This window comes from Octopus sinensis, linkage group LG9 (genome assembly GCF_006345805.1).
Source record: "Octopus sinensis linkage group LG9, ASM634580v1, whole genome shotgun sequence".
In the NCBI taxonomy this organism is placed as follows: Eukaryota; Metazoa; Mollusca; class Cephalopoda; order Octopoda; family Octopodidae; genus Octopus; species Octopus sinensis.
In genome coordinates, this window is record NC_043005.1 from 61933790 (window position 1) to 61956095 (window position 22306).

General features: G+C 36.3%; 1 protein-coding gene across 1 annotated transcript in view; it reads right to left on the reverse strand.

Annotated features, from left to right (window-relative positions):
- The window catches only part of LOC115215717, a 58503-nt gene that overhangs the window by 27444 nt on the left and 8753 nt on the right, over positions 1–22306 (reverse strand). Inside the window, exon 2 of the mRNA XM_029785010.2 lies at positions 4080–4240. Coding sequence (XP_029640870.1) covers positions 4080–4240 — 161 coding nt within the window. The remainder of the gene's footprint in view (positions 1–4079; positions 4241–22306) is intronic.

Genomic DNA, 22306 nt, shown 5'->3' on the forward strand with positions numbered 1-22306 from the left:
TCACTCTGGGATAATGGTAGACAATACTTGCTTAAGCGGGATCAAACTTGAAACCATGTGGTTGGTTGCAAAGTAAATTTCTTTAACCACACAGCAATATATGAACTCGTAATGTTTCTGTTGCATTGTAAGTATATAATCTTTAAATAAATTGGAGTAATGATTCTCTGTCCATTACGTTAACTCCTCCTAGACTGTTGGTGCAAGGACAACGAAACTCAAAACAGCAACTCCTCTAATCTGAGAGAGTGTCCTAAGGAGGTCTATTTTTTTAAGGGCTGCCTAATTGAGGCCCCACTGACCCCCTTATTTTTACTGAATTTTAGACTAAATACATAGCATTGGTGACCATATCAGAGGAATGGCAATGAATTTCATATCATGAATTGCCAGGGAGTATCGTAAGGAGGTTCAATTTCTGAAGGGCTGTTTAAATGGGGGCCCACTGATCCCCCCCCTATTTTTACTGCATTTACCTCACTCCTATGCTAATTGATTAAACTATGATCAACATTAGTGCTTAACATATTTTCAGAAATAAGGTTGGACATTCTAAATACCTTCATGTACATTCAAATCGGGATAAAGAGTTATAACAGGTACATTTCAAGTGTGGTAGTGTGGTTATTTATATTTTATAGTTTATGAAACTTATGTCTAAGTGGAAAACTAATCTTCCCATTCCGGTTACAGTATCCCGCTAAAGATTTGTAATAGAAGACAGAATGAGACTGAGATGAAATGGATCCTATTCATTTTATCTCAATCTCATTTTAATATTTTTTTAGAAATGGTAAAGTGATAGAAAAATTATGATAGCTATGATAGTCATACATTTTACTTGCTTAGTACAAATGAAGGTTCAAGTCTAAAAATATGAAGCGAATTAATTACTACAGTGAGTTTGAAAGCACATATAAGTCCATGAAAGTGTCACAAATTTTCATTTTCAGAATAAAATGAAAAAAAAAAAGAAACATGCGTAGGAGTGGCTGTTTGGTAGGCATAGGAGTGGCTGTGTGGTAGGCGTAGGAGTGGCTGTGTGGTAAGTAGCTTGCTTACCAACCACATGTTTCTAGGTTCAGTACCACTGCGTGGCACCTTGGGAAAGTGTCTTCTACTATAGCCTCGGGCTGACCAAAGCCTTGTGAGTGGATTTGGTAGACAGAAACTGAAAAAAGCATATCGTATATATGTCATCATCATCATCGTTTAACATCTGCTTTCCATGCTAGCATGGGTTGGACGGTTCAACTGGGGTCTGGGAAGCCAGAAGGCTGCACCAGGCCCAGTCTGATCTGGCAGTGTTTCTACAGCTAGATGCCCTTCCTAAAGCCAACACTTCATGAGTGTGGTGGGTGCTTTTTAAGTGCTGCCGGCACAGGTGTCAGACGAGGCTGGCAAACATCCACGATCGGTTGGTGCTTTTTACACGCCACCGGCACGGAGACCAGACAAGGCTGGCAACAGCCTGGAGACCAGATGAGATTCGCATATATACATATATATATATATATATATATATATATGTGTGTGTGTGTGTGTGTGTATATGTTTGTGTGTCTGTGTTTGTCCCCTCCAACATCGCTTGACAACCGATGTTGGTGTGTTTACGTCCCCATAACTTAGCAGTTTGGCAAAAGAGACCGATAGAATAAGTACTAGGCATCCAAAGAATAAATCCTGGGGTTGATTTGCTTGACTAAAGGCGATGCTCCAGCATGGCCACAGTCAAATGACTGAAACAAGTAAGTAAAGAGAGACATGGAAAATGGATTCTGAAGGCCTTAAATGTGCCTGACACAGGAGCTAGCCCAAAGGGTGGCTTCAAGGCTAGTATTGGAATATACATTCAGACAATTTTGAGTGTAATGAAATGGTTGAGATGAAAACCAAGGCAGAAAAATGAATCTTAAAAAATATTGTTGTTTAGCCCTTACAATCACAAGTTCTCCAGTCATAACCATCAACTCAGTATTTCCCTTTTATATACATAGTGTATTTAGGAACATTTCATCAAATGTGTGTCTTCTTTAAAAGAAAGACAGTACAGAGTGATAGGAGATGTTATTTTCAGAAGATTGAGGCTCATGTGACAACTATTATTAACAAGCAGACCTAGGATCCGAAGCATTCCAAGTATGACCAGCCGTTCCTTTATTCAGTCACAGTTTATCTAGGACTAAATTGTCTAATAGCTCCTTCCATCTTAAGACAATAGGGTATGATTTAAATCTAGAGGTTAAGGGAGATATGGTTGCAAGCCAATTGTGCATAGAGGCTCTCTTCTTGGCTAATATATGAATTACGATGATGAAGACAATTATGATAATATTTGGAAGTATTTTGAATGGAAATTGAAGAACTGTATGTTGGTTGCTGCCTGTGCTGTATCTTATTCCAATCTTTACTCTTACATGGCATTGTTTTGGTATTTGAAAAGTTGACATAGTTACTAGGAAGTCCTACCACAGACTGAACTGGTTATTGTCTCCTCTTGCTTTCAAACAAAGATGGGACTGCCTTTCGTCAAAGAATGTAAATTAACTTTGGAAATTAATTCCAAATTTCTAAGAATTGTCTGTCGTTCTCTATGACAGTTACTAATATCTGCTGTTACATTTTTGAACAGAAGCATACACACACACACACACACACACACTCTCTCTCTCTCACACACACACTCTCTCTCACACACACTCTCTCTCTCTCTCTCTCTCTCTCACAAGACACACACATACACACTCAAGTGTGTAGACAGATAGAGTCAGTCAAGGAAACATAGAGACTCTCTTAGACAGAAAGGCAAACACACACACACACACACACACATACAGACAGGCAGATGCAGCGTGCAGATAGACACAAGTGTGCATCATAGACACACAGAAAGATAAACATATATACGAAGACAAACACATGAATATTCTGAGACTCGCACATGCGTACAGACATGGACGAACAGGTGGAGAGGTGCAGTCAGTCACACAGTTGGATACAAACATACACAGACACACAAATGCATAAACTGATATAGAGTGGGAGAGAGGCGACACAAAGAGTATATTCTTTTAGATACATTATCATAGAAAATTTACTAAATGAAATGACTGAAAATATGTTTTATGAAACAAAATTAATTATAAAATGCTTCATTTATCAACATGCATTTGTTACATGAGCTGTGTTAAAATGTTGCAGCAAAAAAATAACCCCAAAAAACATTAAGAAAAATGAAGATTTTGATACATATACATAAATTGATGTATAATAAAAAGTACATTTTAACAGACTTGAGACATGTTAATGGTTTGACTGTGTTCAATGTAGATGTAGTCAAACTTTTAAATTTATTTACTGACAATTCCAATATAAATGTTATGAAACTAGAATGTTTCAACCCATATAAATTGTATCTTTTCTTAAATATTTCGCACTAAATAATACTGAGTGCCTTAATTTTTGCTAATATTAGTGTAAGCATTCAAACATCATCATTATCTTTCTAAATCCTGAAGCATTCCACATAGAATTTTTGATGTTCCAAAGTCATCTTGGTGTATAAGTCAACTAATATTTTTGGCTTTAAATTTTGGTCTGAAAAATTTGACTTGTATGCCAGAAAATAGGATACATAGGGTAAACAGGGTAAAGCATTCACACACAAACATACATTTTATATCATACATACAAACATATACACATATATATATATATATATATATATATATATATATATATACACATGGTAACACATATGCATATATACAGGAATACATGCAAGCAAACCAAAGTAGTTTTTACATGGCTAGTCAACCTGCTGGAAATAATAGCCAAATCACTCAAATCAGATACTGCTGTCTTAAATAAAGGATACAGTAGGCAATGCTGTCCTTGATATATGCGAAAAGACTGGATGGTCATGAATGGCTACAACATATTTGATCACTGATATAGCATGACTCTACCAGGGCTTGTCTGGCATAAACAACAACAACAATACTAACAGCAAACAAAAAGCAGAAAATGTATCAAAAAGAAAATGAAAAAGGATAGAAAAACGTTTGAGTTTTACTAACTGCAGCATTTAAACTGTTAATTTTATTCCGCATCCTCATGCAATAATAGAGTCCAAACCGGATAGCAAAGCCTTCGCTGCCACAGGGATAGCGGTCATTGATACAAGTGTAGTAAGTACAGTCACCTGTTGCACTTTTTAACAGACATTTGCTGTCGATACCTAAAAAAAAACAAAAAAACAAATTGAGAAGTCAATTTTATAATCACTGATTTTTGACACAGGCACAAGACAAAAAAGAAAAAAAATTGGGAGGAGGGTAGACTGTGTAATTAAATTTCGTGATCATTCCTCTAAGAATGTTAATTATCCACCAAAAGAAATAGAGCTGATATTTTCTGCTACTGCAATACTTTTTCAGTGTTTCCTGTAGGTATGGTCTGAATCACCACCACTAAAAGTATTTGATTCTTGCTCTGTAAAGAGATATTTGATGAAATATGTGAAAAAAATTAAGAAAATCTGAAAAATTGTATTCTGCCAGAAGTGTACTTGAGAATGTCCTCAAAACTGTAGGGTAAAACTGCTTTCCACAGTTAACAGTAATAATATTTTTGAGTGGATATAAAATGGCAAGCTGGCAGAATTATTAGAATGCCAGAAAAAATGCTTAGCACCACTTTGTCCTTCTTCATGTTCTGAGTTCAAATTCCACCAAGGTTGACTTTGTCTGTCATCCTTCCAGGGTTGATAAAATGAGTACCAGTTGAGCACTGGGGTCAAGGTACTCGACTTAACCCCAACCAACGAAATTGCTGTTAAAATTTGAAACCAATATTTAGAATGGATATATCCACTTTCCTCGTTCAAAGAACTCATTAAATCATCACCACCCACCCACACCCGTACACACTCAGTATTTGATTGGTATTTTATTTTATGAATCTCAAGTAGTTTAAATTCCAATGAAAGAGTCTTGTTTCTGGGCTGGAAGTCAGATTGTTTTCCAATGTTGAAAAAAAGTTGAATGTGTAGAGTTCAAAGCAAGAACACAAGCATTTAGAATATTCCACACCAAATAAAATAACCACAAGAAGTGAAAAATGAATTCCAAAATATTAATCTCAGAATATTTGAATTCAATTTACATAGGGCATTTCTTATAAAATTAAGACATTGACATGCTATTGTTTTATCAGTTGCAGGGGAGCGAGCTGGCAGAATCGTTAGCAAGCCAGGCGAAATGCTTAGCAGTGTTTCGCCTGCCGCTATGTTCTGAGTTCAAATTCTACCAAGGTCAACTTTGCCTTTCATCCTTTTGGGGTTGATGTAATTGACTAGCCCACTTCCCCCAAAAATTTTCAAGGCCTTGTGCCTAGAGTAGAAATAATTATTTTATCAGTTGCTATTTGAGAACTGTTGTGAAGTTTTTTGCTTTTTTTATAAAGTCGACATCAGCAAGATTTGAACTCAGAATGTACAGCAACCTAACTAAATATCACAAAGCATTTTGTTCATGTTTACAAGAAAACCAATGATTGCAACAATGCTATCCATGCAGTTAGCATCACTCTACCAATACCTTTCAAATTATAAACTCATTCACAATAAACATTTTTCATCATCATCATCATCATTTAATGTGTCTTCCATGGCATAGGTTGGATGGTTTGAGAGGAGCCAGCCAGGTAGAAGACTACACCAGGCTACTGTTTTTGCATGATTTTTACGGCTGGATACCCTTCCTAACACCAACCACTCCATAGAGTGGACTCAGTGCTTTTTATGTGGTACCAGCATAAACGAGGCCAGTTTTGGTATGGTTTTTACAGTTGGATGCCCTTCCAAATGCCAACTATCTTACAGTGTGGACTGGATGCTTTTTATGTGGCACCAGCACCGGTAGGGTCACCAAGTAATTTGCAAGACAAGGAATTTTGAGAGGGGATGGGGCATTAAAGGAGGTGATCTATACCTGTCTTGTTACTTAATTTCAATTTGTAAATCATTATGTACTGAGATATATTAATAAACCAAAATGTAGGTAAATTGAAGGAGATTGTTGAAGACTTATTCGAGGCCTGCAAAACCACAAACCACCTTTGTCAGTGAACAGTAGCATCTGTTACATTTTCACCTACATGTTAGGCATATTTATTCGGTGAAGTGGGTTGATGACAGTACATGCACTTGATGTCATTTCAAATAAGAGTGTTTCTCTCACATGGCTTACTGCTGCAAAATTTGAAAACTTTGAATGAAGCTATAAGATGTATATTTTTGAAAATTTTAAATTAACTCTGCAATACCCTGTACATAGAAAATCATATCAAGAGAACAGCTTTTACTAGTGTTGCTATGCAGTGTTACTTCAATCTAAGTCACCCCCAGAAAGCTCACACAATTCTATTATTTACAAAAATTATTTTAGTCTTAAAGCAAAATTTTGATAACTTACTATCGATATTCTTTAATGTAGTTTTATTATACCCAGTTTCAAATTGTAAATGTTTTCTTTTTATATTTTCTTTTGTATTCAATATTTCAGATATTATTTCATCAATGTTTTCTCTTTCCAATCTTACACTTACATACCAGATATCATCTTTTAAAGTCTTTCTTTGAACACAGATCAATTGATATCAGTTTTCTTGAAGCACTCATGGAGTACAGCTACCTCATACGCATAGTTATTGTTTTATAATTTATCCATCATCTTGTATAAGAGATCGACCATCAGAAGAAACAGTAAATAAACGGAAATGTTCAAATTGAAATTTTTCAAAACTGCAGAGAAGACATAATTGTGTTGCAGAAAAGTATTTCAGAGAAAGTTGTTAAGGGTTGCAGAAAGATAACAGATCAACTTCAGATAACGTCAAAACATAAATGTGCCAACAGCTAAACCTAGCAAGTGACCAGAAATACTGGAAACTCATCAAAATAGAAAATTTGTCACTTGTGAAACCATCCAAAATTATCAATGAAAGAAATCAAAGAAAGCTAGAATTTTAGATTTTAAGGCAAGTGCTGGAGATTCTTCATATTATGATCATAAACTAAATAAACTCAAATACAAATGGAAATCTGAACAGAATACAATAGTAATACGAACAATATCAAAGTTTCTTAAACAAACAATCATACTTCAAATATGAAGTATATTTAATGTTTTTTTTTTGTTTATCCATGTTAGCAAGGGTTTCAGAAATATATTATTGTGGCATCATTTTAGAGCTGGTTGAATGTTTAGTCTACATCATCTGGTTACTCCAGCCTTGTGGCAATGGGCCACACTCTATACTACATTGACTTGTATGCCAGCAAATACAGTATGCAGGGTTTCTTTTATGACTGCCTATACAAGCTAGTTGATGATGTACTGTTTAAACATTGATAATATTGCTTGATCCAGTAATACTATACTGGATCAAATAATAAATTATCATTAAATAAGATTAAAACGTCTACAGGTATCTGATTTGATTTCACACATATTTATGTGCTTACAAAACTGAGTAATGACTATGTACAATGGAGTGCTGAAAAGTTCCTGGCTTTAAGGGTATCATGAAAAAGGTCTGGTTGGAGGACCAACCTTCCCAGCTCTTTTACAAAGCTTAGAGAAACTGAAGGACCAGTGCAATGAGTGTGTGAATCTGAGATGATGTATAAAATCATAATTAACTGATCCTTCTGTATTTTCTTTCACCCAAAACCAGGAATTTTTCAGCACACCCTCATAAGTTATTTATTGTTTAATTTACAAATATATACTCTCTATAATATACAGAAAGGTCTTTTCTTGTGATATGTTTCAGGTTCTGCGTCACTCTGCAGTATTTTTGGCATGTGCCATCTATAACAATAGCCTAGGTTAACTTGAGAGTGAATTCGGTAGAAAGGATCTTTAGGAAGCTTGTCATGTGTGTGTGTGTGTGTGTGTGTGTGTGTGTGTGTGTGTGAAAGGAATGTGAATGTTAATATTGCACAGCAGCCAATAGGCTGAGCAAAACATCAATGATGTAATATAAACAAGCAGCATTGTCAACAGGAAGAACATCAGACTAAAAAGTCATGCCTCAAATATTCCAATTCAAACTACAATAACATTGAAAAACAGATGTTGAACAAATAAATATAATATATATATACAGGGTGCAGTGAATATATTGTTCTCTAAATTATACAAAAATGAAAATAATACTGACATCTCAGATATATTTACCAAAATTATATAAAAATATCTTGAAATACTACAGAATAAATTTATTCAATAAAATCCCCATTGGCTTCAACCATGGCCTCCAGACGACTTTGGAATTTCCTGCAACTCTTCTGGACGGTCTCCTTGTTTACGCTGGTGAATACTACCATAATCCTTGCCTTCGCTTCATCTTTGGTGTTACAAGGAGTTTTGTTAATCTCTCACTCAACTGAGCTCCACACATAATAATCAAGGGGGTTGCAGTTTGGGGAGTAAGTGGCCATAACTGGGTTCTCCTGATTGTGTGGCATGGTGCAGAGTCCTGCTGCCAGACATAGGGTCTTCCAGTAGCCACCCTCTTGACCCAGGGCAGCACTACCTCCTCCAGGCACTTAATGTAGGATTCCGTATTGAGTTTGAGACCATATGCGAAGATGAATGTATGCATAATGTCACCATCACTAGTGATCACTCCAAACACCATGATGCTGACTGGATGTTTGGTTTTTATCACTCTCGGTACATGTTTTGGGAACATGACAAGCCAACAGTTGTTCTGGTTTTCACCATCTGTTCATATTGGAACTTCCGGCACGAATGCCAGGCAGTACACTATGTCTTTCAAATTTCTGGCAGAGTGAATTGCGTCCTCATCTACCTCTTATTCATTATAATCCTCCAGGCAATAACAGAGGAATTCAAGACAGGCTGCTCCTGGGAGTTCCTCTATGCTGATGACCTTGCTCTAATAGCTGAATCACAGGCAGAACTAGAGGAGAAGTTTCAGGTGTGGAAACAAGGATTAGAATCGAAGGTCCTTAGAGTTAACCTAGCAAAAACCAAAGTCTTAGAAAATAGGAAGTTAGACAAATCACAACCCTCTTTAGGTAGATGGCCCTGCTCAATCTGTAGAAAATGCGTGGGTAGAAACTCCATACGATGTATCCGTTGTAAGCTATGGACACAAAAGGTGCAGCAATATCAAAGGAAGGTTAACCGGGAAGATAGTGAATGGCAGATGCACTGGGACAATAAATACTGAAGATGTACAGAAAGAGATTCCATCACATGCCAGGGAAGAAACTAGAAGTAGTTAATAGCTTCTGCTACCAGGGTGACCAAGTCTGTAGTTGGGTAGCTGCTCTGAGAGTGTAGCAACTAGAGTGAGAATAGCCTGGGCAAAGTTCAGGGAGCTCCTACCTCTGCTGGCAACTAAGGGCCTTTTGCTCAGGGTGAAAGGTAGACTGTATGATGCATGTGTGCAAGCGACCATGCTACACGGAAGTGAAACATAGGCCATGAATGCTGAGGACATGTGTAGACTTGAAAGAAAGGAAGCTAGTATGATCTGCTGGATGTGTAATGTCAGTGTGCATACATGACAGAGTCTAAGTGCCCTGACAGAAAAGTTGGGCATAAGAAGCATCAAATGTGGTGTGCAAGAGAGGTGTCAGTGTTGGTATGGTCATGTGTTACATATTAATGAAGGCAGCTGTGTGAGGAAGTGGTACTCCCTAACTGTAGAAGGAACATGTGGAAGAGGTAGACCCAGGAAGACATGAGATGAGGTGGTGAAGCATGACCATCGAACATTGGGCCTCAGAGATGCAATGATGGAAGACCAGGACCTTTGGAGATTTGCTGTGATTAGGAAGACCTGGTAACTAAAGTGAGATCGCTGCCACACATGTCCGGCCCTGTTAAGAATACCCCTGATGCATCGGGCGATATGATATGCTTCAGAAGACCTGTTGAGTTAAGTAAAACCAATATCGTATCTGTGGTCAGTGACCCCTGACTGGCTCTCATGCTGGTGGCACACAAAAAGCACTGGGCGATCATGGCTGATGCCAGTACCCCCTGGTTGGCTCTTGTGCTGGTGGCATGTAAAAAGCACCATCCAAACGTGATCAATGCCAGGCTCGCCTGCTTGGCTCCTATGCTAGTGGCACGTAAAAAGCACTCACTACACTCTCAGAGTGGCTGGCATTAGGAAGGGCATCCATCTGTAGAAACATAGCCAGATCAGACTGGAGCCTGGTGCAGCTGCTGGCTCTCCAGACTTCACTCAAACCGTCCAACCTATGCCAGCATGGAAAACAGATGTTAAATGATGATGAGAACATTACATGAGAAAGAAAGAGAGAGAGTTAGACACATGCACACACACACACTAAATGTACATGTTTTTAGACAGATATAAATATGCTGATATAGACAAATACATAAACAGACGAGATGGGGTAGCAGAAATAATAGCTTGAAGGACTAAATGATTGATACAGAGATCAAAAGATGGTTGGTTAAAATGAATACCAGTTATGTACACGGGTTAATTCAACTGACTACTTGGCATTATAACTTGATAGAATACCTAAACACGATATTTTTGAATGTAGAAAAATGAACATTTAAATACATCAAAACATCTACCATTTTTCTTTAATCTATTAATTTCATGATTATTACATAGAAAATTGAACTTGAAATAAATTGTTTTCTTTCTTCATTTTTGCTGTGATGGTTGAAAATATGAAGAAAAACAATGTAAGTGAGAGATGTCATGCCATTTAGACCAACTTCTCACAATTGATGTCAGTTAAATCTTCTCCTGACATGACTTGGTTTTTAACATGCTATTGCTAGTAATTTCAATTCAAAGACACAAAATAGCTTACAACAATACCATTATCTCTCTCTCTTTCAAAACAAAATGAAATATATATACGCGTATGTGCGTGTGTGTATATATATATACACATATATATAAAGCTGAAGTTGTCTGTGTATGGCAGGTTTGGTAGCCTTCAACTAACACTATCTCCTCCGAGACCCTGCGGTGCAAGTTGACCAAAATTGAGAGTATGATAGAAGAAGGCTTGCTCTTCCTTCTGTAGAAGAAAAAATTCAAATCAGACCATGTTAAGACCAAAAATTATTTATATCAAAAAGGTACTTTTTTCCTAAGAAAATCCCTACTTTTTACAGTTTTTTGACTGTATTTCAACCAGAAAAATGTTCACTTAAAGAAAATAACAAGCTACATAATGCAAAATTTTTACTTTTCAAAAATTCCAATTCTAAAGGGTCGAAACAAACCCGAGCAACGCCGGACGATACTGCTAGTATATATATATATATAAAATCATCATCTTTTAATGTCTATTGTCCATGCTGGCATGGGTTGGACAGTTTGACGAAGGCTGGCAAGCTGGAAAAATATATATATATTAGACTGGTGAGGTTGTGTGGTAAGAAGCCTGCTTCCCAACCACAAGTTCCAGGTACAGTCCCAAATTGTGATGCCCAGGGCAAAATTTTTTCTACAATAATCCTAGACCAACCAAAGCCTTGTGAGTAGGTTTCATAGAAAGAAGCCCATTGTATGCATGAATGTGTGTGTGCTTGTGCACATGCATTTGTTTGTCCCCTCACCATCACTACCATTTGACAACTGGTGTTTGTTTGTTTGTGTCCCCATAACTAGCAGTTCAGCAAAAGGGACCAACAGAATAATTCTTTATTTTCATTCTTTTATTTGTTTCAGTCATTTGACAATGGCCATGCTGGAGCACCGCCTTTAGTCGAACAAACTGACCCCAGGACTTATTCTTTGTAAGCCTAGTACTTATTCTATTGGTCTCTCATGTCGAACCGCAAAGTGACGGGGACATAAACACACCAGCATCGATTGTCAAGCGATGTTGGGGGGGACAAACACAGACACACAAACATATACATACATATATACATACACATATATATGACGGGATTCTTTCAGTTTCCATCTACCAAATCCACTCAAGGCTTTGGTCAGCCTGAGACTATAGTAGAAGGCACTTGAACAAGGTGCCACACAGTGGGACTGAACCTGGAACCATGTGGTTGGTAAGCAAGCTACTTACCACACAGCCACTCCTGTGCCTATATTTACCACAACTAAACCCTTCAAGGTGATATCCAGCATGGTCACAGTCCAATGACTGAAACAAATGAAAGATGAAATTGTAAAAAATTTCATTAATAAAAAAATCAAATTTTCTGAAAGTTATGAAGAAACAAAGTCAGTGGTGGGGCACACTCATGTAAGTATGCCCTGGATTCGTATATCTCACCACCCCTAGATTCTAGGCTCTACCTCCTCCTTTCCAAAAATTAAAAAGAAAAAAACTTTAAGGAATTTTGTTAAATTTTTACCCATCAACTACAACAATCTTTGCTCCTCTGAATAAGGAAGCTGTACACCACCCTGCATTCAAGTCCATAAAATGCAGTACCCTCTCTTTCTTTAATTATCTGCAATGTGTGTCACCACCCAAATTGTTGTTAAGCACTTTTTTAATCTTCACTCATCAGAAATGTTATACTACACCCATTAACTACACACATTTTCTTTCCAGACTCCAACTGACATGTGTTCAAGTTGAACATCCATCTTACCAATCTTAGAGGGTCTTGCAAAGGTTTCTTTTATTCAAAATAAACAACAGTACAAAGGTTGCTATTCTTTCATTTTATGATCCCGAAATAAAAGTGGAAAATTATTGCAGCCAATCATGATTAAGAAAGTAGAAATTTTTAAAAATTTATATTTAGAATTATAATCTGCATACTTTTAAACATGAAATTACCCTCCACTTAACAAAAAAATTTGAAAAGATTAAAAGCAAACAAAAATAGAGGTAGGATCTTTCCGGTTCTGTTTAAATTTTCAGCACTGACGTAGTTTTGCTTGCTAATAGTGATAATCGCATTAATTTTTGACAAATTGATTATGAAATAGCTAAGCCTTCATTATCGACACACCGGAAGTCACAATTTCAATATGTTGATAAAATGAAAACGCTACGAAACTTTGAAAGCTTTTATTTTATATATTTATTTTTTGATAAAGGGAATTTAATGAAAGAAATTAAAGGTGTTTCGAAACCCCTTTATAGATGAAACAATTTAATGCTATATAACTTTAAATATGAACGGAAAAAATTCAATTGGAAGTTCCAAATTAAAAAAAGAAAACCAAGTCAATGACAACGAAATTATGCAATGCATTCAAATAGTTTTTGCAAGTGGTCTCTGATGTTGAAACCAAAGAAATCTGAAGGAATTTTGGTAAATTTTAATACTTTCACCAGCACGATTTTTACTAAGCGAAAAACAAAAAAACAAAAAAACGGATTTTTTGTGTGGGATCAAGTACCCTGATCTCCTAATATGCGGCAAACCCCTTATTTTTGTTCGGAAAAAGGAGGAGTGGGGACGAACCTGACCTCTCCCTATCCCAGAACCATTGGAATTTTTTTCCATTGAATGAATTAGGGTGACTTCCTAATATTCTACAAAACCCTTTTTTGGGTCCGGAAAATGGGGTTGGGTGGAAAGCCTCGGAAATTTCAATCCCCACTCCCATTGGGAAGTACACCAGCACAATTTTCACTAAGGAAAAAAATAAAAGAAATTCGGATTTTTTGTGTGGAATCAAGTACCCTGACTTCGTAATATTATGAAAACCCCTTATTTTTGTTCAGAAAAAAAAAAGGTGGGTAGAAAACAACTCCCAGCCCCATCCCAGAATCATTGGAAATTTTTTTTAGTGAAAATCGTGTGGGTGAAAGTATCAAATAATACCAAAATTTTGTTGGGGGGGAGGGGAAAGAGAAGAGGAACGGAGTCTCTTCGATACATCAGCGTGGTGTCAGTATTTCCACTTCAATTTTCTTATTATAAAGCAAAAGAATACCCAAAGTTTTATACCACAAATGTACAATTTAGAACAAGCTATTATTTTGGCAGCCTATTTATGTAATACTTTAAACAAACTCAATCATAGAACAACATCAAAAGTATAATCTATTATACATTTAACGTTATTGGCAGAGTTTTGAAATAACCATCCTTACAAAATAGGGAAGTAAAAGAAAGCACAGAAATGGATAGGGGGATATATGGAAAAAGAAATCTTTCAGGAGCGTAATTCCTGCTGTATGGAACAGAATACTTGAAAATAGAGCAGGAGAGAAAAGAGAGAGAGAGAGAGAGAGAGAGAGAAAGAGAGAAAACACCATTTCTTTCTTATAAAGAATGGATATTCGAGATATAGCTTTTCCAAAACTCCATCATATTATTTGTAAGACATTTGACAAACTATGGAACAAAATTGAAATCTAAGACATACTTAATGTGTAACCGATTGAAACCCAGCATCTAAGTAGGAATCAGGTATAAATGAAGATGCACTCATGTCAAGTATATTTGGAAATATAATTAATTGCTGCAATTATACTTTCTAATTTTGGGAAGTGGGTAGTGGATTAAATTGATCCCAGTTTTATCGATTCCGTAAAGATGAAAGGCAAAGTCTACCGCTGCGTGATTTGAACTCAAAGGATGAAAGGCAAAGTCGACCTCGGCGGAATTTGAACTCAGAACGTAACGACAGACGAAATAACGCTATGCATTTCGCCCGGCGTGCTAACGTTTCTGCGTACTAGGGTCGATCTAATCGACTGACTCCCTCCCCCAAAATTTCGGGCCTTCTGCCTAGAGCAGAAAAGAATATTTGACACTGCTGTTTGAATTTAATTTTCGCGACCCATAGTTCTTTACGAACTAGTTGAAAGACTGCTGCGACTGGAATCCAGGTAAAAAAAAAGTCACAGGAGAAAAAAAAAAGTCACAGGGAAAAAAAAAAAAAAAGACACGGAATAAAAGTCACAGGAAAACAGTCACATGTAATGCTATCATATATAAAGGCTTAGCGGTATTTCGTTTGTCTTTACGTTCTGAGTTCATATTACATTTCGATCATCTCATATCATTCGTTTCTTTCTTTTTTTAAAAAAAATTTTTTATGTGTTTTGTGTCCCACGTGTTGTAAGTCCCTTTTCTATGTAGCCCTTTATGGGTAATAAATAAAGATTTACGTTCTGAGTTCAAATTCCACCGAGGCCGACTTTGCCTTTCATCCTTTTGGGGTTCATAAATTAAGTACCTATTTCTTTACTACCCACAAACACAGAGAGGACAAACAAGGACAGACAAACGGATTAAGTCGATTATATCGACCCCAGTGCGCAACTGGTACTTATTTAATCGACCCCGAAAGGATGAAAGGCAAAGTCGACCTCGGCGGAATTTGAACTCAGAACGTAACGACAGACGAAATAACGCTATGCATTTCGCCCGCCGTGCTAACGTTTCTGCGTACTAGGGTCGATCTAATCGACTGACTCCATCCCCCAAAATTTCGGGCCTTCTGCCTAGAGTAGAAAAGAATATTTGACACTGCTGGACATCTGTGTTTTTCAGCGTTGAACGATATTTGGTTTTAATAAGGGTTAAAGCTGAAAAAGTCGTTTCACATAGACATGCGGTGCTAAATGACAAAAGAACACGTAATGCCATTTCAGAAATAACATAAACTGAAATCCAAGCGTTTGAATTTAATTTTCGCGACCCATAGTTTAAGAAGCGCTGGCTTAAATAATGATTTTGATGTTAGTGGCGGGCGTCTATAACATTTCTAACAAATTTCACGCCTTCCCTAGCAACAAATTCTTTACTTTTGTTAAATTAACTTCACAAATCTTTTGTACAGGAAAACTTCATTATAGACTGCTGGAAGCATACACCTTCTTTTAAGGTGGGTTTTTTTCTTCTAAGACATTTCGGTTGCTAGCAGAAACTATTTCATTTAATTTACATCTGTGATATTCATGTGAATGGCTTTAATGTTACATCGCATTATCAAATTCCTTAAAAAATATGATGACCATGTACTTTGAAAGAAAATAACCAATACTTTATTTCTTGCTTAATCTCAGGTCAGCCTTGATCAAACAGATCACTGATCAAAAGGTGTCTAGCTGTAACCATGCATTCTTTTCATAAACTATAGAGTAACATTATCGAATATGTCCTTCTCTTTTGCCTTCCTAAGACAGCAAAGTGTGCGATTCGAAGAATATCTTACTATTTCTGGAACAACGAGCGCTAGCTTAGAGACTGCTTCCGTATTATCCTATATTGGTAAACAAACTGGTTTTTACTGGTAAACAAAATCAAAGTCTCATTGAAGTTATGGAGTGTGTCACGACCAAGAAAGTTTACAATAATGTCGTGATTTTAAGGAAACAATTAGAAAGAAAAAATTGTAATCGTAAATGGTCTGTAATTTTCTTCGTTTGTTGACTAATTTATGATTGATGTTTTATCGTGTTTTGAAATTATTCTACCAAATATACGTTTAACTCATCACAACCATCATACCATGCAGTTTTTAAATTAAACGTATATTACACATTTTAAAGTTCATAAATTTGGATATGTTTTTAGTGACCTTTTATGCAAAGAAGGAAATTATAGTTCACCGTTTTTTTTTTATATTAGCTACTGAGAGGACAATATTCTGGCAACAAAGCTCCAAAACCTGTTTGTGCAGATTAGCAACTGCGTAATTAAATTTCATGGTCATTCACGTAAAAAAAAAACAGAACTGATCCTGTCGGTACAATTTTCGTATCCACCACTAAAAGTATTTGGTCCTTGCGCCGAGAAGAAATATTTGACAAGTATATAAAAGATAAAATCGAGAAAATCTGGAAAATTGTCTTTACTGGGGGGGAAGGGGGGCTCTACTTCTCGCAGTATAAGGAAAGGATTATTGAAAGCTGCGGGGTAAAACCGTTTTTGGCAGGTAACGGTTATTTTATGTTTCAAGTATTCGGAAAGTAAAAGCGCGAATTCGTCCAAAACCGACATTTACTACTAATTTAGAGTTAAAGAATATTTTAATATTGTTTATATAAAGTAGAAATGGTCGAGCTTCTCAGTCAGCAAGCGCTAGTGAAAAACAGGAGATAATTAACACTGATGATCATAGAACGGAATTACTTCATAAGGGATTATAGCACTATGAAGATTGATATTGAAAGCATCAATTAGTTTCGGTCAATGTACAGTTTAAGCCCTGGTCACGAAAACAAAAGAACCCAGCCTGTTAGGTGTAATAAAAATGTGTAGAGAACGAATATGAAAACAAAAATTTGTGCAAACGAACGGGGGTGTTGAGAGGACTTTCGGAAAATTCACAAGATCCGATTTTCCCCTCGTAACTTTCAGGAAAATGGATATGTTGATGAAAGTTTTGAAGAAATACCGTTCAATTGGCACGAATTACGATTATAAAGAAATTTGTGGGGAAAATGTTTTCCGAAGGGTTGGGGTGAGGATTTCGGAAAATTCACATGATACTTTTTTTTTCCCTCCTCATCACTTTCAGGAGAATGGATATCTTTTGATGAAATTTTACAGAAACACCTTTCAAACAGCACAGATTACGATTATAAAGAAACGTGCGGGGAAAATGTTTTCCGAATGGGTGGGGAGAGGACATTGAAACAACGATGCGAAAATGCCTCACGCTAACAATTTTGAAGATAGCGTCCAGAGAAAATAAGCACACAAAACATTGAAAGACTTTGGAGCGATATAAAAGAATAAATCAAAAAGCCATGAATTCGATCAAAATATCTGCAACAATATCTTGTAAGATATTTACTTATAACTTCCCAACATGAAGAAAGTCTGTTACACAAGTTCTTCATAGAGGCAGCCAAGTTATACCCTCCTCTCTCGAATCGTTGCTGTCAAATAATTACCAAGCAAGACGAATGTATGTACAAGTATGTTTGCGCAAATTTTTGTTTTCATATTCGTTTTCTATACGTTTTAAACCAATTAGACTGGTCTTTTATTTTTTCCTTTTTAGTGACCAGGCGCTAAACTAGATCCTGAAAGTTATGAGGGGGAAAAAACGGACCGTGTGAACTTTCCGACAGTCCTCTCCCCACCCACTCGGAAAACATTTTCCCCACAAATTTCTTTATAATCGTAATCTATGCTGTTTGAAAGGTGTTTCTGTAAAATTTCATTGAAAGATATCCATTTTCCTGAAAGTTATGAGGGGGAAAAATCGGATCTTGTGAATTTTCCGAAAGTATTCTCCCCCACCCCGCGTTCGCTTGCGCAAATTTTTGCTTTCATATTCGTTTTCTGCACGGCGCTAAACTAAGTTATGAGGGGAAAAAAAACGGATCGTGTGAATTTTCCGACAGTCCTCTCCTCACCTCGTCGGAAAACATTTTCCACACAAATTTCTTTATAATCGTAATCTCTGCTGTTTGAAAGGTGTTTCTGTAAAATTTCATTGAAAGACATCCATTTTCCTGAAAGTTATGAGGGGAAAAATCGGATCGTGTAAATTTTTCGAAAGTCCTTCCCCTCCGCGTTCGTTTGCGCAAATTTTTGTTTTCATTTTCGTTTTCAACACATTTTTTTTACACCTAGTAGGTTGTGTTTTGTCTTTTGTATTTCGTGACCGAGGCTTAAACAGTATATTGACCTTAGTTTCTTGCACCATTGAGATTAAATATTATAAAGTCGGTACTAAACTATAACCGAAATTTGTAAGGGAAGTTTTTGAAGGAATTTGAACAGACTAAAATATAATGGCGATCGATAATGGCCGATATGTAACTCGATATAGCAAGCACGTCATTGTATGCTATATAAATGTTAGATATAATAAATTAAGTGACATAAAGGACATAGAATAAAGAAAAAGCTAACAATTTCAATTTAATAAATAAAAAATTCATTCCCAATGTTAAAAAGTAATACAAAGTACATTTTTATCAGCAAGAAAAATGTGTAAGACGGAACTAGAAAATATAACTATTAAGAAAAAAAAAAAACGAAGATGTTATATTTCATTATATTTTTGTGCTATATAGACAGGTCTATGTGACAACATACAGTGATATGATATAGCTAAAAGTTCGTTATATTTTGGTGCTCTATAGATAGGTGATAGGTGTATAACAATGCAGTCAAAAAGTTCTTTTACAAAAGGCTATATATAAGTAGAGAACAAAATTCCACTTCCTCTCCGGCGTTCTCTAATAAATTGATAACAACTAGTTAAGATTTTACAGACATATTCACAAAACAAAAGATCATGGCTACTTGTGAGGTTTTTAGTTTGGTTGTTTCCCTAAATGACTCTCCCTGGTACTGTGCGGTGGGCTCGAACACGGAACCAGGTGGTTGCAAACAAACTTACGCTTGCACCTATACACAGTATCTTAAGCAAATACGCTGTTTTTCATAGCCATCTTGCTTTACCTAAATGAATCAGAAAAACTACATCAGCAAGCAAATATATACTGATATAAATGCCAACTTAGAAGAGAACCTTTTCGCAGACCATTCAATCTATGAACAATCATATTCCACCACTTTAATGTTTTAAGGCGGCAGAAGTGTGATTAGATGAAGATTTGGTTGCTATTTCTAGCAGCTCGAGTTACCGCGTCGCGGTTCCCTGTTAGGATTCACATGGTACCGACAAAGCAGTTACTGAAAAACTTTACTTCGTTTATGAGACCCCGACCGCCAAAGATCGGCAGCTTTGAAATGAGCTTCCTGAGTGTCAGAACAAAAGCTGCGATGTATTTTACCCAACAACTGTAGCGGTCCTGACAATTCGCCAACTTTCACTACTTTATTAAACCAAAAGTTAATCGGTGCTACTTAAGCGTGCGGTCTACCTCAGTATTCGTAGTTTACGTTGTGAAATAACCTGATCTGGGTTGTGATTAAGGTTAGACTGCAACGCTTAAGTATAGGCCCGGTTGACCGCACCAATTCATTTTTATTAGATTACCTCAAAGTCCACCCCACCCGCCATTAGCGTGCTTTCGGGAGATGTTTAAACTGCAAAACTTATGAGGGTGGGAAGCTGATACCGAAAATGGCCACTCTAGGTAAAATTAACGAAGTGTAACATTTTTGTCTGTAGAGAAACTGGTATACTTTACAATCCGTGACAGACGATACATTCCACCTTAACTTTTCTTCAATTAGAATGGTTTGAGGGATGCCAATACAGGAGATGTTAAAATGACTAATGGAAAGGATGCAAAATTCTTAGTTCCCCTTTTATTTTTTGTTGTTGGAAAAGAAAATTTACAAAACTGGGGAGAAAAAATCACGCTACTGATTTCTCTTCATTTAAATTTCTGGAGATAAATTGATTCGGGGCGGTGGGCAGAAAAAGTTTGTCGACGGTTAAGTGTAGCTACAAAAACACCTTTAACACCTTCATAACTTATTGCTTGACGAGAGAACCGCCAAACTTTTGCAGTTCCTTCGTGGCGACGACTGGAATATTCGTCTTCATGATCAACATTAAAAATACTGAAAGTACATGTAACGCTATGGTACAGTTTAAGGTGTTTTCAATATGTATATACCGTTAATCCTCGAGTATAATCCGCATTTTTTCCCCAAAATTTAAAGGTCAAAATCCCTAGTGCGCACTATATACGAGGTTATTTTCTAAGCAATGTCCGAGTCTCTATTTGCTGTCCGGCAATGTTTATTCAGACGCATTTTGTGATGTCGGGCGCGAAAATACCTCAAGCTAAGCCTGAAAGCAATGAAGTCAAAAAGTGATTTATGGACTGAATGGATATTTTCTGCAAACAAAATGCACAAAAAAGCTACACGTTTGCATTATGTTTTATGTACAATAATAATAATAAAGGATGTTACCGTATACATTTTTACAAACCAAGGACGTTATATAGACCTCCTTGACTCAAGTTAGAGAAGGGGTGCGTATAATACACAAGGTTTAGGTTTTTCAGAGGTACAGCCCCGTAAAAATCCCCTGCGTATTATACTTAAGGGCGGACTATACTCGAGGATTTACGGTATGTCTTCTCAATAAATGACTGACAATGTTTTTTTTTTGTTTCATTGTTTCACTTTAAGAAATTTAAATGATTTTATTTACATATGTGTAATGCAATCATATATAAATTACTAACAGTATCGCCCGGCGTTGCTCGGGTTTGTAAGGGAAATAACTATATAAGCATTTTTAGAGAGTTATAGCCAAAAAATAGCACAAAAATGCATTAAAAATGGAAAAAAAAAATGATGGTAAATTTTTTTTTAAATCATTGACTCATCGTAGACAAGGGCTCGATATGAATCACGACTATAAGATACCCGGTTTTGGTTAAACTGCACCGCAAAATGTGGGAGTAGTTAGGAATCTAAATCGTAGGAGACAGACACACAACTTGACTTTTATATATAAAGATGTCATGAACTGTCAATGACTGATCTAAAATATTTTATTACTTTAATTGTTTATAATATATGAATAAAATGTGACTTGTTTTTCAAGCAAACATTGACTTTTTTTCCGGACACCAAGAGATTAATCGAAAGCATTTTCTTTTCAGAACCTCATTTATACTCTTGATTATCTACTTTTATATATTTCAGCCGTTGCAATTCTTCCTGACAAGATATTCATTGATGTTACCAACTTTAAAGGACCGGTGTAAATCGCCGAAAATGAGATTCTCGTTTCGCTTTGTTTATATTGATTTCTCGACACGTCAATTCCTTTTGCAAAGAAATTCATTGATATACGATTATAAAAATCATCCGAATAATCCGCTATATTTGCAACCTTAGAAGTGACATTTTATCGTCACATTTTGTTGATTTTCTTATAATATATTTATTTATCACCATTACATTTTATCTCCAACAAAGTATATATACGTAAATCGATATGAACACTTGTAGTCGTAGAAATTTGCATTTTTTTCCGAACATCACTGGTAATCTTTCGTTTTTGATATCCTGTGGTATATAAAACTTTCGCCATATTTTAAGTAAGGAATATTTACAAGATTTTGTTGCTAATGAAGATTTCTAGCATAGTAGAGACAAGACGAATTAGTAAGAGCCGTTTAAGATGGCGAGCTAGCAGAATCGTTAGCACGCTAGGCAAAATGCTCAGCGGCATTCCATGCGTCTTTATGTTCTGAGTTCAAATCCCGCCGAGGTCGACTTGGCCTTTCGAGGTCCATAAAACACCAGTTGAGCATTGGGTCGATGTAATCGACTTACTCCCTTACCCCAAAACTGCAGGCCTTGTGCAAAAGTTTGAAATTTAAAACCAATAAGGCAACTTTTCATCTCTTCTTGGCAGAGGT